The sequence below is a fragment of the Pinus tabuliformis genome, chromosome 7 (assembly GCF_031772625.1).
Source record: "Pinus tabuliformis cultivar Carrire ecotype Pingquan chromosome 7, CPIR1, whole genome shotgun sequence".
Classification (NCBI taxonomy): Eukaryota; Viridiplantae; Streptophyta; class Pinopsida; order Pinales; family Pinaceae; genus Pinus; species Pinus tabuliformis.
Genome location: NC_142293.1, coordinates 282,488,430 through 282,508,132, shown reverse-complemented (window position 1 = coordinate 282,508,132; position 19,703 = coordinate 282,488,430). Strand labels below are relative to the sequence as shown.

Genomic DNA, 19,703 nt, shown 5'->3' with positions numbered 1-19,703 from the left:
ACCAATGATCACCGGTCGGCATAAAATATAAAGAAAATCACGCTGCAAATAATCACAATCTTGGCATCATTTGTCATTTTCCATCTGTAAATCAGATTACCACTGGGATCCGTACATCATTCTGGCTGTTTTGGGGATCTATTCTTGTATGATTATGATTTACAAACAGCAAGATGTATTAACATTCATATATATATATATGAGATTTTTAATTCTAGATTATCACATTGTATATATTTTATTAATTTATGTGTTATTTGTCAACTTTGTATTGAGCACAAAAGGAATCATACAGTTGGTAAATTCTATTAATAATGAGACAAGAAATAATTGATAGCACATAAATATGCAATTAAAGACTGGAGATCAGACATGACTACAACAAACTATTCCCCAGTTTAGCAGATTTATAACCTTCTGTGATTTTTACTCAGGAGACAGCTCATGCAACATTTGAACTCATACATTATTGTCCAATGTTTGTATTTTGGATTACCGAGAGTCAACCTAATAAAGAAACAAATGCATTTTATTATGGAGCTAGTATTACAAATAGTTAATTATACAGAGAATTGCTGTTGGTCTAGCTGCTATTGGACGGACCATGATTGTCACAAAACTCTACTATGGGTTTGCCTCCTTGGTACTCCAATTTGGCATGTATTTACCTTTGAAGCAAATCTTAAGCTACATAATGATTCACCAAAAGATTTAGGGTCTGGGGAAATGTTAACAAACATTAGAGTTTTGGAATCTCCTCCAAGGCATGGCTGCAAGATAGAAAAAACCAGCCCACATTAGTATGCATAGCAATAGCAATATAATCGGCATCTAACAAAAAGGGACAAGAGAAAGTACCTGAAGTAAGTATGTCAGCTTTGAATTGCGGTAAGGTATATGTTGCTCCTTGTTAGCAATTGCCATAATAACATCTCCTAAGCTTGATAAGCTCTTATTAATGGCCTGCAATATATATGTGTGTGTAGTTGACAAGATATTAATATTTCTTTCTTCCCCTCAAAGACTTACAACAAAATTCAAATAGCAGAAATAATCTTAATAACACCTGTGTCTCCTTTAACCGCTCCCCTGTTGCTCCACTCCTTGAAAGACGTTCGCTTCCAGCTAAATCAATAAGGTTTAGAACTCCATGAACTCGTTGTTCAGTATTCTGCCCCATGCACATTTGTATCTATCAGCTCTTGAAGGACATGTAAAAGTCTACTGTAGGGCTAGAATTTAATTACCTCATTTAGACCAGATATTCTAAGAGAAAAAACACAGTGGCTGCGTGAGGATTGTTCATTCATGGCAGTCCTGCCTACATGCCTGTGATAAAAAGTAAAATGTGAGACTATAGAAGAGGTAATTCACTTCTAAAACTATTTTGGAAAAGGCCCTTATGCAGTTCCTTACCTGCTTTGAGCAGCTTGTTTAAGGAGAGACGAAACCTCCTCCCATGTCTTAACTTCAACAATAGTGAGATCTGATATGAAAGTGTTTCCATTTACATCATGCTTTACAACATGCTGCCTTCCAGTATCATGGGAGTTGGGGCGATGAGATGCAAGGAGGTCTCGAATACTTTCATTGTATATTTCCAGCATCGATGCCTGTTCATTAACATGGATATATACAAGATTTGAGAAATTGATCATATCTCCTGGTGGAGCATATCAAATAAGATTGTGTGTATCAAACAAACAATGCAAATGACCAGCTGAGCTTGAATTATCAGTGGTAAAAATAAAAGCAGCCGGTGTGGCAAAAATGAACCTTCACGACACAATGTTACCATGTATGGCTATCTGAAGGTGAATCTGACCTGCATTTTGAAATTCCAGCCTTGGGCATGTAGAGTTAGACTAGATGTAAAGATTTGTTCCAATGACCTTGGTATGAGGCCCTTGTGATGGGAGTCTTCAGGTTGACCCAGCATAGTATATGTTTTGCCAGACCCAGTTTGTCCATATGCAAAGATGCAGACCTGTAAGAAGATTTAGCAGGGTATCAATAATTAAGAAAAGAGATTAAGGATGCTATGTAAAGTAGAATAGATGAATTTGAAGTGGGCGTACAACAGTTTGAAGAAGCAGAATTTCATGAGAAGTAATCAAAGTAACATTCAAGAGAGAAGTCTTGTGAACACAAATGATATAAAAGAACATAAAAAGTAAAGCTATATATCATAAACACAAAATGTGCATGATAGGAAAAAATACAAGTAGAAACAACATTGTCAGGACTCAGTACCACAAGCTGATAATGTATTGTCTCATAATAATAATAATAATCTAATTTAAAGTCACAACCTAGCCAAACACCAAATCAATGTATGAGACTCCCTTGTTTGGGAAACACGAGATCCCTTGGTGCAGCAATTCAATTACTTAGTCTACAGAAGTGGGCATACCCAACCCTCATATGGATTCGAACCTATGACCATTGAGGCAGAAACACATGTTCTTAACCATTAGGCCCACCCAAATTGTACTATAGAATCTAGATAAACTTGATCATAGTTTGTACTCTGAAGCAAGGTTGTAAATATCATTTTAGGGAATATATTGCTGACTCTTGAGGGTTTGTTGGAATATTCAACAATACTAAGAGCGGGGGTGAATCGATATTAACAACTTTTAACTTCAAAACTTGTAAGTGCATCCATAGGTATAAACCACAGCACATAAATATACAGAACACATAGATTTTTACGTGAAAACCACATAATACTTTTCATAATATATATAAAGAGTACATTCAAATTTTTCAGCACCAACTGAAAGGAAGAACCAACTCCGTTGTTTATTAGCACCAACTGAAAGGAAGCACCAACTCCTTGATTATCAACACCAAAGTTTGTACAAGAGTCAATATTAGTCAAAGAAAGTTTGCCCTTCTGGCAATTTGTTAGGTCCCTATAATACTAGTGTAGCCCCCATATTGTTATTATTAGTGTAGCTCCCTATCGTTATTGTGGTGCCCATATATCTCCCATATTGTTATTGTTGTGCCGCATAGAAGCTCACTATTGTTATTGATGTGCCTTTACATTATTATTGTTATGTAGGCTCTGATTATATTGTGACTCCTTAGACTCTTATATATACCAAGGAGGTCTTGTCATTTGTATCATCCAAGAATTGCTCATTTATGTGATGTAAAAGAGGTTGCCCCTCGAAGAGACAAATTTTCAAGTCGTTGATTTATCTTTCTTCTATTTTGTGATCTAGTTGCATAACATTTGGTATCAGAGCTTTGGATTCTAGGGTTTCGTTGCTTCAAATGTGTCATTTTGGCATTTTCACTATAATTTTTTTCTACGAAGCTTCATACGCTGAAATTTCGACAATGTGGGGCCGAAATATTGGTCAACTTCGTGTAGAAATTTCAGATCTTGGTTTGCTATATTTTTTGAGATATGGTCCGAAGAAGTTAGGGTTTTTGCATGCTCCAGAATTCAGTCTCAAACAAGTGACCTAGGGAAAATCATCATAACTTTCTTTTCAAGCATTGGATTTGAATTCCATAAAAAGTGACTGAAAGTGCACGGACTTTGGATTATTGTGTATCAATTTTAGGGCCAAAGGTTGAAACAATGACACGTGGCATCCCGTACAAGTTCGCTCTACTGAACTAGTCCATAATCAAGTCATCGTGGGAGATTTGGCATAAATTTATATTGAAGAATCCAATCTTGGTCTGACTTGTGGCGTTGGAAAGAAGACTTAGAGTGCTACCACAGAACTGAATTTCAAACCTTGGGAGGCCGAAATTTCAGAGATACAACAATTTCAATATCAAGCTCCAAAAAGCAAGAAGAAAAAGGTGTGTATTTTTTTAAATTTGCATAAGTTTTGTTTGAAAAATCAGTCTGAAGTAATTCAAAGGGCATAGTAAAGCATAGATATCATTATTTGGTTCCAATATGCCTCGAAACAAAAAAAATGGATACTCTTAGTAAGCAACTAGAAAGCTCTACTATGACACATGAAGAAGAGGACGCAATGCAACAAGATATATCAAAATTATGCAACCAACTGCAACAAATGTCACTTTTGCAAAGAGTAACCAAAAATGAAATGGAAGCTAAAATGGATGGTTTGAAGAATGGTTCAAAAGCATACATGGACAGTTTGAAGGATGGATTAAAAGTAGACATGGAAGCTAAGATAGATGGTTAGAAGAATGGTTTAAAAGCAGACACGGAAGGTTTGACAAAGTTACTACAAGAAATGCTTCCTAATAGCGAAAAGGTATTCTATGAAACTCAAGATGAAAACAAAATGAATGTTAATCATGATTTTAAAGATTTTATCTTTGGATTGAAAACCAACCACATTCCAAAGATCGATATGAGAAAGTTTGATGGCAAGGATCCGGTAACATGGATACTACAGATGGAGCAATATTTTGACCTACATGATGTGAAACACACATAAAAGGTACATATTGCATCTTTATATTTAAAACCCAATCAGTTTGTGATATCGATGACTTTGTTCTCATAAACCACTTGTCACTTGGTCAATTTTCACAGAGGCAATGATAACACATTATGAGGATACAAAGAGCAACACCTTCTTTAGCCAATTGATAAATCTCAAACAAAAGGGTTCAATGGCAGAGCACATTGAGGACTTCCAAATATTGAATATTAGGGTAATTGATATTCCAGAGAAGCATAGGATTAATGTCTTCATAGGGACTTTGAAGGATAACATCCAACATGAAGTTCACCTTTGGGAACTTGATTCATTGGAGAAGACATTTAGGTGGCAAGAAAAGTTGAAAGCAAAATTATGTCAACAAGGAAGTCTACCACTCACAACTATAAAAATATGGAAGTGTTGCTGCTTTTAGCCTTCCACAACCTACAAGGTTGACACCACAAGAAAAACGAGTAAAAGGGCTTTGTTACAATTGTGATAGCAAATACACTAAAGGTCATAAGTATGATGAAAATAAATTATTTCACATATATTGTGAAGAGGAGGAAGAAAAGGAATAAGAAACATCAAAAGAAGAGGATATACATTAGGAACCAACCCCAGAAAAAGAAGAAATGAATCCGACCATATCTTGTAATACATTGGTGGGAATTACCACTCATCAAACTCTCATGATATAAGGATATATCAAGAAGAAAAAGGTAAGAGTGTTGATTGATTTGTGTAGTACCCATAATTTTATTCATTGTAAGACAACCAATGAATTGAATTGCTTTCTATATCTAGCACTAGAGTGTCAAGTGATGGTTTCAAATGGGAGAACTATAAATTGTTTTGGAAAGTGCCATAATATCAAGCTAACCATGGGGGAATATGTATTGAATAGTCCAATGCTTTCCATTCCAATAGGTGGTGCTAATGTTATACTAGGAGTCCAATGGTTACAATCATTGGGGACAATAGGTGGTTGGCTCTATGTGCCACTATTTCAACAACTTGAGCCAACCATACGCTACCTCACCCATCTGTTATGATCATATGTTTGAAGGTGGCCTTCCAACCTCGAAGGTGTGGCTTTTCATTATGTAGTTGGGTATTTTTGTTTACTTATCATGAACACTTTGGGCATGGATTAGTGGGGGGATTCGGTGGAAAGAGTGGGCTTGGTTTGTACTCGTCTCTTCTGTCCAATTTGATGGTTAACTGTTAATTTTGGTATGTTCTATGCTAGGGCAATTTATTTAATTTCTTTTCCATATTAGCAATCACATCAACATAAAGTAAATTGCAGATAGAACATAAATATAAATCGCAGAAGACAAGCCAAGACAAGAGAACACAAGATGTGGCACGAGCCAGAGACAAATTCCACAATGTGTGGGGAAACCCTTGATCAATTCTTCTTTTATCTTCAAAGTTCAGCACAGAGAGAGAGAGAGATAGCACATTTACAACAGAAGTCAACCCTTTGACTTATCTAGATCTAACATAGGTCATTTCGTATAACGATGAGATCAGTTGAAGACATTCTGCTTCAACTGATTCTCGAAGGTGACGGCTTCATCTATCGTAGTGCTGCACCATGATGCCCCATCACAGTGCTGGACCTGGATGACTGAGCTGCTTTGCTGCTCATCATGTTGCATCTTCCATGGTCTCTTCATCATCAAGATGCCCATGCTTATGATTACATTCATCATGATACTGTTCATGCTCCATGTATCATTGTGCTGCCCATGCACATGATCTCATACATCATGCTGCCCATACATCTCATGATGTTGTCCATGTTCATCATGCTGCCCCATATATCTCATGATGTCCATGTTCATCATGGGGTGTCTTTCATGCCATGTCATTGAAAATTCCACTGAAGATTGTTACAGTCATACCATTGACTGCTATATCAACATTGCTGCCCTTCAAAGATGATAGCGTATATGTATGCCCAGATCACACATCATGCTGCCTTAACTGCGTTAATGCGTGTTCCTTACTTACCTTGCTTTGATTGCGTCATTTATGCCTGTGTATATATATATGCTGAACATCGTGTGGTATAGCCTGCGTATATATATGTTCTGAATGCTGTGTTGTGTCATTTCCTCCACTGCAGCTTCATCATATGACTGCGTTCCACTGACTACGTTTATTCCAAGACTGCATGTTGTTGTGTTAGGTTAATGCCATGATTGCATTCACCATTGGCTGCGTATGAGTCATGAGTCTTCATGTCCTTGTAGAACATTTCTTCATGCTGTGCGTAGTCTCCATTGCTGCGCATATGCTAATGCTTCCATGATAGCGTATGGAGTCTTCATTGCTGTGCATATATGCATTCTATGACAACGTATGGAGTCTTCATTGCTGCGTATATGCTAATGCTTCCATGACAGCGAATGATCATGTACAACGTAGGTGTCTCCCGGATTTGCGTATATATATCTTCATTACTAAACAGCGTATCATCATGTACATCGTAGGTGTCTCCCGAATCAGCGTATATATATCTTCATTACTGAACAACGTATCAATCTTTATCTAGGGCATCATCTCCTTCACCAAAAACCCAAACGTAGAGAGGAGGAGTGTTAAGTTATGGTATGTTCTATGCTTATAACAGTTTACTTCTTTTTCTTATTATATTCCACCGATTAGCAATCACATGTACATAAAGTAAAGTGCAGATAGAACATTAAACGATCGACAGAAAACAAGCCAAGACAAGAGACACAAGATGTGGCGGCTAGCCAGGGACAAACCCCACAATGTGTGGGGAAACCCTTTGATCAAATCTTCTTTTATCTTCAACAATTCAGCAGAGAGAAATAGTACAATAAATCTGATTTATGTCAGCAGTGGCAAGCCCTAGATCAGCAACGTCAGCATTAGTGGCTCCATCCTCAAACTAGGGTAGACGATATCTCACAAACCCACCGTCGAATCGGCTTGATTCCACCACCAAAAGTTGCGGCTTCCAGCGGAGGTTCAGATGAACCTATAGCACAGTTCAGATGAGGAGATCTTCTAGTCCACGCAGGTCAAACTTCACTTCTGCAGTTGCATCTTTAGTTTCAGTAGCTTCCTTCAAACTAGGGCAGTCGATATCTTGCAAACCGTCGGTCAGATTGACTTGATTCCACCACCAAAAGTTGCGGCTTTCAGAGGAGGTTCAGATGAACCTACAACACAGTTCAGATGAGGATATATTCTAGTCCACGTAGGTCAAACTTTACTTCTGCAATTGCAACTACAGTTTCAACAGCTTCTGGCTTCACATGTGTGAGGGAGAGACCCTTTTCTGCGCAGTAGAGAAGATACTCTTTTCTGCGCAGTAGAGAGAGAGATGTGATGAGATGAGAGAGTCCAAATGAGAAAAAGTCCTCCTATATTTATACACAACGTTGATGTTTGAATAGATGCGAATGCTAGGCTTCTAAGCCTACATGAGTTGTAGGTCGGCTTGATAATAATTCCATAATCAAAATAAATTCATATCTCCATGAATACTTATCGGAATCGGATGATCTTTATATCAATCCTACACCTCTCGACGAGAGGAATCTAATGAACATATTATCAGCCATAAATAAGATGACCCACATGAAGTTTTGCCCTAGTTGCCAATTTTAACACTCCCTCTCAACTAGGGAAAACTTCATCTGCAATCTGTCTATCGGTCATTACTATTCATCCATCAAATGCACTACCCTATACAGCCTGACCCTTGCCCTACTCTATTTTGCCTGTTCTGCTTTGTCTTGTTCTGCCCTGTACTGATCTATACAGCTCTGCTCTGTTATGCACTGCTCTGCTTTGTTCCGTTCTGCTCTGCTTTTGTTCGAATTATGAAGAAGAAGAAATGATCGAGGATGTATCATACTGACACAAAGTCAGTCTCAGAGTATGTACCACTGGTCCCAGACCAGTCTCAACCAACCTGAAGTCAGTGTCATAGTGAGTACAACTCCACTGGTCCCAGACCAATATCATCCTCCACTGACTCAAAGTCAATCTCAGAGTGCGTACCACTGGTCCCAGACCAGTCTCAACCGACCCAAAGTCAGCTTCATAGTAAGTATCACTCCTACCACTGGTCCCAGACCAGTATCACAGTCTCAGAGAGTGTAACACTGGTCCCAGACCAGTCTCAACCGACCTGAAGTCAGCGTCATAGTATGTACCACTCTCACTGGTCCCAGAGCAGTACTGCACTGACATCTCAGAGTATGTACCACTGGTCCCAGACCAGTCTCAACCGACTCGAAGTCAGTGTCATAGTATGGTACAACTCCTACCACTGGTCCCAGACCAGTATCATTGATCCCAGATCAATGGAGGTCATTCTAGCGTAAGGAGTACAGTAGATACAACGATGTGTCCATCGTTACTACTATGGTCCCTAATTTCATTTCCCTGCTCATTGATCAGATGAGAGGTACTTCCCATAAGTCTCAGACTACATGGGTAGGATGCCTCGACAGGAGAACTAATCAATTCTGTCGTCACAGGAGAACACATCAATCCTGCTACAATCGCCATGGAGAACACATCAATCCAGGCCGCCATGGAGAACACACCAATCCTGCTACAGTCGCCATAAAGAACACATCAATCCAGGCCTCACAGGAGAACACATCAATCCTGCTACAATTGCCATGGAGAACACATCAATCCAGACCTCACAAGAGAACTAATCATCCTGCTACACAAGAGAGAGAATCATCCTGTTCCAAAAGACAACGAATCATCTTGTCCCACAAGAAAGCGAATCATCTTGTCCCACAAGAAAGCAAATCATCTTGTTCCAGTGCGCACCACCATGGGAGGGTGAGTCACCCTGTGGTCGTATGTTGCTCCAGTAAGAACCGCAAGCCCTTAGAGCTCCCAGAGCTCAATGTATGCAACATGCAGGACCCTTGTACAAGGGTTTCTTGACGACTCCAAGTCGTTTGGGAAAATCACAAATTAGATCTTTCCTCAGGGCTTTGACAAGGTGTATCGACTTGTACATCATCTTAATGTGATGGAGCCTCCTTGCTCATCGACTTATCATATCCTAGATGATGTCTATCTGCTGGAGCAATCGATGAATACAGGATTCCTCAATAATCGAATCCCACCTCTAGTTGTTACAGAGAATCACAGTGGTATGTGTTCAAACAACTCACTGAAGAGCTTCCCCAACCAGGCAGCTTCATACGAGATCATACTCGTAGATATGTATCCGGTCTCGGCGGTGCTTATGGCAACCGACTTCTGCTTCTTGCTCATCCATTATATCGAAGCAGAATCCAAAGAGAAACAACACTAAAAAGTGCTCCAGTGATCCTCCACAATACCTGCCTAATTAGCATTTGAATAATCATGCAGTTTCATATTTCCGGCAGTGTATCTCAATCAATGAGAGATTGTATCTTGAAGACATCTCAAAAGATTCTTGGCACCAATCTAGTGAGGCTCAACCAAATATGAGCTCACAATGCTAACTGCAAAACATATGTTCGGACGGAGGTTCATCAACGTGAATGAGTTTTTGAAATTCAGAGGCATTTCCCAAATCTGGTCCGACATCACTACCATATAACTTCTAAAAGTTAAGATCCTCGAGGTAGTCACAGGCTTGTAGTCCACCATATCAAATCTTTTCAGAATCTTCACCACATATTTTCCTTGAGATAGGAAAATTTCCCTTGGCTTCTGCCACACTTCAAGTCCTTGGTTCTTCATTTTAAATTCAGAAGCTAACTCCCTCTTACAGTTGAGAATGAGAGGGTCTGCACCTGTTAGAAAGAGGTCATCCACATACAGCACCAGTATTTGTCATCTTCAACCTTAAAGTAAAGGTTAGGATCGGCTTCACTCCTGGTGAATCCCAGCTTCATCAAGTAGTTGTCGATCCTCTCATACCATGCTCGGGGTGCTTGCTTCAGCCTATAGAGAGCCTTCTTCAACTTGCATACATGAGATTTTCGATCATAAATCTCAAATCCTTCGGGTTTCCCCACGTAGACCTCTTCTTTGATCGCGCTGTGCAAGAACGCGATCTTGACATCCATTTGATGTAGGTTCCATCCTTGTGAAGCGGCAAGGGCTATGATCGAGTGGATGGTCATATATCTGGCAACAGGTGCAAATATCTCATCATAGTCTATACCTTCCTTCTAGGAGAAACCACGAGCAACAAAACGAGCCTTATACTTTTCTGTACTTCCATCTGCTGCATGCTTTATCTTGTAAAGCCATTTAGAAGTGACAATTGTCTTGTCCTGGGGTCTGGGAACTACTTCCCAGACATCATTCTCCATAATAGACTCATATTCTTTATTCATAGCATCCTTCCATACTTGATGCTTGACGGCATTTGAGAATGATGAAAGCTCATTTTGTATGATCGTGCTCATGATGGTCAGGTATCCCTGATACCTGTTAGGTTTCTTGCTTTCACGGAAGGTTCCTCGGGGTGCAGCATGTCCTTCAGCATCATCAAGTATCCCCTAAGCCATGAAGGCCTCTTCCTCGAAGAGGAAGGCTCAGGGGGATAAATAGGATCCATGGGTTCCTCCACATCAGGCATTGTTACATCATCTACCCATAGAGACAACTTCCATAATCATACAGTTCTTCCTTTCCGCCACACCATTCTGCGCAGGAGTATGTGGTCTAGTAGTCTCCCTCTTAATGCCAACCTCAGATATGCCTGAGTGAACCAACTGTAATATATCGGAGGTCTTGCTTAGGCTTGAGGGGAATGGTCCCCTTTTGAGCTTTCCTTGGGCACATCCCGAACATACACCTTCTTTTTCTACTCGGAATTCGGGCATCCATGTTACCATATGTCTTACATCGAGTAGATCTTTGTAATGAAGGTGGGCAAACCTCCAATTCCAAAGTTTAGAGTGAAGAGATGTGTCATAAGACATGACATCTACCTGACTTTCATTGCCCTGATATAATGAATCAACACGAAACCCAAGAGTAAAGGCATCTTAACATTATTTTTCGATACGCGTACCTTGCCATCGCTGAAGGTTACCTTGTGGCCTTTGTCTTCCATTGCCAAGATGGACACCAGGTTCTTTCGGAGGTCAGGTGCATTTAATACATCCTGGAATTTCTAGCCTTCTTGAATGGTTGTCCTCTTCCTTGATTTCCAACATTCCTTTTACCTTTGCTATTGAATTTTCCATCCCTTCGATTACCATGAGAGGGATTTTGATCATCATCACAGTGAGAGTCCTTTCTATTAGGGCATTCCCTTGCATAGTGACCTGCTTTATTGCAAATGTAACATCGTCCTTTTCTTCCACCCTTAGGTCCAACCTTTCTTTTCGATTTAGACTCGGAATTATTTATTTTCTTAGCATGAGAAGAAAAGGCAGTGGGAGGACCTTTAGGCATGGGCATTTCTTGCTCTTCTACCCTTGTTTCTTCTTGAACGCATCTAGCCATTAATTCCTCGAAACCAGGAATTACATGATTGTTCAGAAGAGTAGTCCTGAACACGTACCATTCGGATGGTAATCCTCCAAGAGTCATGAATGCCATTTCCCTGTTAGTAATAGCCTCCCCAATAGATAAGAGATTGTTCCTGATTTCATTGATCCTTAAGAAGTATGCTTGCATACTCATCTTTACCCTTCTTAATTTCTTTTAGCTTATTTCTAAGAAACAAAACTTGATTTGCATCATTAACTTTAAATAAACTCACCAGTCTATCTTAGATTTCCTTGGAGGTGTTCAGGTCGGAGATGTAGGCCACCAAGTGCTTGTCGATAGAGTCCCGGATGATCTTCTTTATTTTGACTTCTCCGTTTTTCTATTTGTTCCAGGAAGCAGTGGATGCATTTGATGGAGGCTCAACAATATTGCCTCTTACATGATCCAACACTCCTTGATCCTCAAGGGTTAGATCGATAGACATCTTCCATCCGTGATAGTTAGCTTTTTCACAGAGCTTGTTTTCGGCATGAAAGAGTGTTGAGGACCCCATTTTTCTTTTAGGATAGCCTTGCCAATCTTCTCTTCGGTGATTGCTCTTGCTCTTGCTCGGGCTTTGTCTTCACCTCAGCTTCGATACCATGTTAAGTTGTGTTATGTTCTATGCTTATAACAGTTTACTTCTTTTTCTTATTATATTCCATAGATTAGAAATCACATGTACATAAAGTAAAGTGCAGATAGAACATTAAACGATCGACAGAAAACAAGCCAAGACGAGACACAAGATGTGGCGGCTAGCCAGAGACAAACCCCACAATGTGTGGGGAAACCCTTTGATCAAATCTTCTTTTATCTTCAATAATTCAATAGAGAGAAATAGTACAATAAATCTGATTTATGTCAACAGTAGCAAACCCTAGATCAGCAGCATCAGCATTAGCGGCTTCATCCTCAAACTAGGGCAGACGATATCTCACAAACCCACTGTCGGATCGGTTTGATTCCACCACCAAAAGTTGCGACTTCCAGAGGAGGTTCAGATGAACCTACAACGCAGTTCAAATGAGGAGATCTTCTAGTCCACGCAGGTCAAACTTCACTTCTGTAATTGCAACTTCAGTTTCAACAGCTTCCTTCAAACTAGGGCAGTCGATATCTTGCAAACCGTCCGTCGGATTGACTTGATTCCACCACCAAAAGTTGTGAATTTCAGAGGAGGTTCAAATGAACCTAAAACGCAGTTCAGATGAGGAGATCTTCTAGTCCACGCAGGTCAAACTTTACTTCTGCAGTTGCAACTTCAGTTTCAGCAGCTTCCGGCCTCACATGCGTGAGGGAGAGACCCTTTTCTGCGCAGTAGAGAGAGAGATGTGATGAGATGAGAGAGTCCAAATGAGGAAAAGTCCTCCTATATTTATACACAACGTTGATGATTGAATAGATGCGACTGCTGGGCTTCTGAACCTACATGAGTTGTAGGTCGGCTTGATAATAATTCCATAATCAAAATAAATCCATATCTCCATGAATACTTATTGGAATCGGATAATCTTTATATCAATCCTACACCTATCGACAAGAGGAATCTAATGAACATATTATCAGCTATGAATAAGATGACCCACATGAAGTTTTGCCCTAGTTGCCAATTTTAACAAGGAGACCACATAAAGATGTTGTGTGAAATGACTTCAAGTCCTCTCCTATTCATACTAAAACGTATAGATTGAATAGAAATGACGTTTGGGCTTCTTGAGCCTATGTAAGAGCTGGTCGGCTTGATAATAATTAGATAATCAAAATAAATTCATATCTCCATAAATACTTATCGAAATCGGATGATCTTTAGATAAATCCTACACCTCTTGACGAGAGGGATCTATTGAATCAGTGATCGAAGAATCCACAGTTTGAACATCTTTATACCAAGATATCAGTTGCCATAAATACGCTGACCCACATCGAGTTTGGCCCTAGTTGCCAATTTAACACTCCCTCTCAACTAGGGAGAACTCCATCCGGCGATCCATAAGTCCGACTGTACTATCTCTGTCATCAGTGCCCTGCACTGCTCTGCCCAACTCTGCTCAGATTTGTTGGCCTTGCTCTGCTCTGCTGGCTCTGCTGGGTTTGCTCTGCTGAACTATGAAGAAGAAGAATTGATCGAAAATGTCTCATACCATTCTCCACTGATCCACTGACCCGAAGTCAGTCTCAGAGTATGTACCACTGGTCCCAGACCAATCTCAACCAAAGTCAACGTCATAGTAGGTACAACTCCTACCACTGGTCCTAGACCAATCTCGCAGGCTCAAAGAGTGTACCACTGGTCCCAGCCCAGTCTCAACTGACCCGAAGTCAATGTCATAGTATGTACCACTCTCACTGGTCCCAGACCAGTATTGCACAGACACGAAGTCAGTCTCAGAGTATGTACCACTGGTTCCAAACTAGTCTCAACCGACCCGAAGTCAGCATCATAGTATGGTACAACTCCTACCACTGGTCCCAAACCAGTATCACAATCTCAGAGAGTGTACCACTGGTCCTAGACCAGTCTCAGCCGACCTGAAGTCAGCGTCATAGTATGTACCACTCTCACTGGTCCCAGACCAGTACTGCACTGACATGAAGTCAGTCTCAGAGTATGTACCACTGGTCCCAGAACAATCTCAACCGACCCGAAGTCAGCGTCATAGTATGGTACAATTCCTACAACTAGTCACAAACCAGTATCGCAGTCTCAGAGAGTGTACCACTGGTCCCAGACCAGTCTCAGCCGACTCGAAGTTAGCGTCATAGTATGTACCACTCTCATTGGTCCCAGACCAGTGCTGCATTGACACGAAGTCAGTCTCAGAGTATGTATCATTGGTCCCAGACCAGTCTAAACCGACCCGAAGTCAGGATCATAGTATGGTACAACTCCTACTATTGGTCCCAGACCAGTATCATTGATCCCGGATCAATGGAGGTCATCCTAGCGTAGGGAGTACGGTAGATACAGCGATGCATCCATCGGTAGTACTATGGTCCCTAACTTCATTTCCCTGTTCATTGATCAGATGAGAGGTACTTCCCATGAGTCCCAGACTGCATGGGTAGGATGCCTCGACAGGAGAACTTAATCAATCTCATCCTCACAGGAGAACACATCAATCCTGCTACAATCGCCATGGAGAACACATCAATCTAGGCCTCACAGGAGAACGCACCAATCCTGCTACAATCACCATGGAGAACACATCAATCCAGAACACATCAATCTAGGCCTCACAGGAGAACGCATCAATCCTGCTACAATCGCCATGGAGAACACATCAATCCAGGCCTCATAGGAGAACACATCAATCCTGCTACAATCGTCATGGAGAACACATCAATCTAGTCCTCACAGGAGAACTAATCATCCTGCTACACAGGAGAGCGAATCATCCTGTTCCACAAGAGAGCGAATCATCTTGTTCCAGTGCGCACCATCAAGGGAGGGTGAGTCACCTTGTGGTTGTATATTGCTCCAGTAAGAACCGCAAGCCCCTAGAGCTCCTAGAGCTCAATGCAACATGCAGGACCCTTTTACAAAGGTCTCTCGACGACTCCAAGTCGTACAGGAAAATCACAGGAAAATCAAAATGTCAGCGACTTGTACATCAGTCTCTATGCGATGGAGCCTCCTTGCTCATCGACTTACCATATCCCAAATAAGGCAATATCTGATGTCTATCTGCTGGAGCAATCGTCGAATACGGGATTCCTCAATAATAGAATCCCACCTCTGGTTATCACAGAGAATCTCAGTGGTATTCATCATGTGTACAAACAGCTCACTGAAGAGCTTTCCCAACCAGGCAACTTCATACGAGATCATACTCGTAGATATGTATCCGATCTCGGCGGTGCTTATAACAATCGACTTCTGCTTCCTACATAGAAGTAGAATCCAAAGAGAAACAACACTAAGAAGAACTCCAATGATCCTCCACACTGCCTGCCCAATCAACGTTCAAATAATCATGCAGTTTCATATTTCCGGCAGTGTATCTAAATCCATGAGAGATTGTGCCTTGAAGACATCTTAGAAGATTCTGGCACCAATCTAGTGAAGCTCAACCAAATATGAGCTCCCCGTGCTAACTGCAAAACATATGTCCGGACGAAAGTTCACTAAGAACTTTCCCAAGTCTGGTCCGACATAACTACCGTATAACTTCCTCGAGGTAGTCACAGGTTTGCAGTTTATCATTTCACATCTGGAATCCAACTCCCTCTGTCTTCTATAAATGAGAGGGTCTGCACCTGTCAGAAATAGTTTGTCTGCATAAGGTGCTGGTATGAGAGGTCTATCATCCACAACCTTCGAATAATGGTTTGGATTGGTTTCACTCCTAGTGAATCTCAATTTCATCAAACAACTATTAGTCCTCTCATACTACGCCTGGGGTGTTTTGCTTCAAGCCATAGAGGGCTTTCTTCCACCTATATACATGAGATTCTCGTTCAAAACTCCACCGGTTGTTTCAAACCTGTGGACCTGCTACTTGAGGGGAATGGTCCCCTTGTAAGATTTTCCTTCGGTACATCTCAAACATGTAGTTTCATGCTCTTTTTGAATTCAGGCTTCCTTGTCACCATCTGACTCACAGACCTCCGGTGCTATGTGTCAATGGACATGGTCCTACTCGTGGACTTCCTGTAACTTAATACAACCCTGAACTCAAAAGCATCTTTAGAAAATTCTATTTTCAAACACGTACCTTTCCATCGACGAATGCCACCATAAAACCTTTGACTTCCATTCCCTTTTCGGGATAGGTGGCATCAACTCCAAGTGTAATCCCACGATTGTTTCCATCTCTACCAAATTAGAGAGTGCACCCTTCTATCCGATGAAGTGCCTTGAAGCACTACAATCAATATGCCAGATTCCCAAAGAATCTGAAGGAGAGGGCCAATACAAGATAACACTTATTTATCAGAAACAATGTTTGATTCTTCTTACCTGGGGTTCCTTGCTTCCTTGAAGAGTCGGCCGTGTCTTGCATCTCTGTCATTTAGACACTCCTTCGCATAAGGGCCGAACTCATAACCAAGACATCTACCTTTCCATCCACCCTTAGATCCGAACTTTCCAATGAAGTGATATTTAAGTATGCCATCAAAAACTTCCGCTACGTCATTCTGATAACATTCTCTGCTTCAACTTCACTCTAGGTGAATTATGAGGAACCCATTGATCCTTCTGTCTTGTCCCAATTGTCTTTGGTGATTGCTCTTTCACTTTTGCTTGGGCGTTGTCTTCACCTCAGCTCTGATACCATGTTAATTTTGGTATGTTCTATGCTAGAGCAATTTATTTAAGTTCTTTTCCATATTAGCAATCACATCAGCATAAAGTAAATTGCAGATAGAACATAAATATAAATCACAGAAGACAAGCCAAGACAAGAGGACACAAGATGTGGCACGAACCAGGGACAAACCCCACAATGTGTGGGGAAACCCTTGATCAATTCTTATTTTATCTTCAAAGTTCAGTAGAGAAAGAGAGAGAGAGAGATAGTACATTTACAACAGAAGTCAACCCTTTGACTTATCTAGATCTAGCATAGATCATTTCGTATAACAATGGGATCAGTTGAAGACATTCTGCTTCAACTGATTCTCCAAGGTGACGACTTCATCTATCGTAGTGCTGCACCATGCGGCCCTCTCACAGTGCTGGACTTGGATGATTGAGCTGCTCTGCTGCTCATCATGCTGCATCTTCCATGGGCTCTTCATCATTAAGGTGCCCATGCTTATGATTACATTCATCATGACACTGTTCATGCTCCATGTATCATTGTGCTGCCCATGCACATGATCTCATACATCATGCTGCCCATATATCTCATGATGTTGTCCATGTTCATCACGCTGCCCCATATATCTCATGATGTCCATGTTCATCATGGGGTGTCTTTCATGCCATGCCATGCCATGTCATTGAAAATTCCACTGAAGATTGTTACAGTCATACCATTGACTGCTATATCAACATTGCTGCCCTTCAAAGATGACATCGTATATGTATGCCCAGATCACACATCATGTTGCCTTGACTGCGTTCATGCATGTTCCTTACTTACCTTGCTTTGACTGTGTCATTTATGCCTGTGTATATATATATATATGCTGAACAACATGTAGTATAGCCTGCGTATATATATGTTTTGAATGCTGCGTTGTGTCATTTCCTCCACTGCAGCTTCATCATGTGACTGTGTTCCATATGACTGCGTTCCACTGACTACGTTTATCCCTAGACTGCGTGTTGCTGTGTTAGGTTAATGCCATGACTGCATTCACCATTGGCCGTGTATGAGTCATGAGTTTTCATGTCCTTGTAGAACATTTCTTCATGCTGTGCGTAGTCTCCATTGCTGCGTATATGCTAATGCTTCCATGACAGCGTATGGACTCTTCATTGCTATGCGTATATGCATTCCATGACAACGTATGGAGTCTTCATTGCTGTGCATAGTCTCCATTGTTGCGTATATGCTAATGCTCCCATGACAGCGTATGGAGTCTTCATTGCTGTGCATATATGCATTCCATGACAACGTATGGAGTCTTCATTGCTGTGCGTAGTCTCCATCGCTGCGTATATGCTAATGCTTCCAGGACAGCGAATGATCATGTACAGCGTAGGTGTCTCCCACATTTGCGTATATATATATATTCATTACTGAACAGCGTATCATCATGTACATCGTAGGTGTCTCCTGGATAAGCATATATCCAGATTTGCGTATACATATCTTCATTACTGAACAACGTATCAATCTTTGTCTAGGGCATCATCTCCTTCACCAAAAACCCAAACGTGGAGAGGAGGAGACCACATAAAGATGTTGTGTGAAATGACTTCAAGTCCTCTCCTATTTATACTAAAACGTATAGATTGAATAGACATGACGTTTGGGCTTCTTGAGCCTACATAAGAGCTGGTCGGCTTGATAATAATTAGATAATCAAAATAAATTCATATCTCCATAAATACTTATCGGAATCAGATGATCTTTAGATCAATCCTACATCTCTCGACGAGAGGGATCTAATAAAAATATCAGCTGCCATAAATAAGCTAACCCACATGGAGTTTGGCCCTAGTTGCCAATTTAACATTAACCTTGTATCCTAGTCTCGTGGGATCTCCTTTATTGGCTACCAGCTTTAGGGGTGGCACTACACGGGAAACCCTGATTTTGGTTGCATGGTCCCGCTTCCCGACACCATATACATCACCCCCGTAGCTCATTATAACCGCATTCACCATATTTCCCATCCAGGTCCACATCTATCCATTGGGTCTACAAGGAGTTAGCCTCCCCCTCCCCTTGTCCACACCTTGGGTCGGGCCTAGAACGATGTCCCAAAGGTTGATGCAACTAAAAATAAAAGAAAAAACATAATTTGGCCACTCTCAACAGGAAATGTATCCTAAAATGCAAAAGATGGCCGGGACATACAAATTTAGCACATGGGCAAAAGCCAGGCATGATCTCTACCCTTATCATTATGGCCATCACCCTGGTTCCTAGGGCCCCTCATATCGACCCCTTTCATCATTATGGAACCCATGATTGTCCCAACCCCTAATGGGCGATGAACTACCCCAGCTTAAGGGGGTATTCACTGTTATATCTTATGCATCACGCTCTCATCCCCTGGAGCCTTGAGTAGTTATAAAAGAAAAATCAATAAAAGACAAAGGCATATGAAGAAGGGTGAAAAAACAAAGGTCGGGGTAACTCATGTACCACA

At 41.0% G+C, this 19,703-nt stretch overlaps 1 protein-coding gene across 4 annotated transcripts in view; it reads right to left on the bottom strand.

Moving 5' to 3' along the window:
* Window positions 1–508: 508 nt before the first annotated feature.
* Window positions 509–19,703, bottom strand: part of LOC149246969 (kinesin-like protein KIN-14D) — a 369,530-nt gene continuing 350,335 nt past the window's right edge. For all 4 annotated transcript variants that reach the window (XM_089458071.1, XM_089458072.1, XM_089458070.1 and 1 more), the window contains 6 exons: window positions 1,826–1,987; window positions 1,417–1,613; window positions 1,248–1,329; window positions 1,067–1,171; window positions 859–963; window positions 509–770 (listed from right to left, as the gene is read on the bottom strand). In XM_089458071.1, coding sequence (XP_089314197.1) covers window positions 612–770; window positions 859–963; window positions 1,067–1,171; window positions 1,248–1,329; window positions 1,417–1,613; window positions 1,826–1,987 — 810 coding nt within the window. In that variant the 3' untranslated portion in view covers window positions 509–611. The remainder of the gene's footprint in view (window positions 771–858; window positions 964–1,066; window positions 1,172–1,247; window positions 1,330–1,416; window positions 1,614–1,825; window positions 1,988–19,703) is intronic.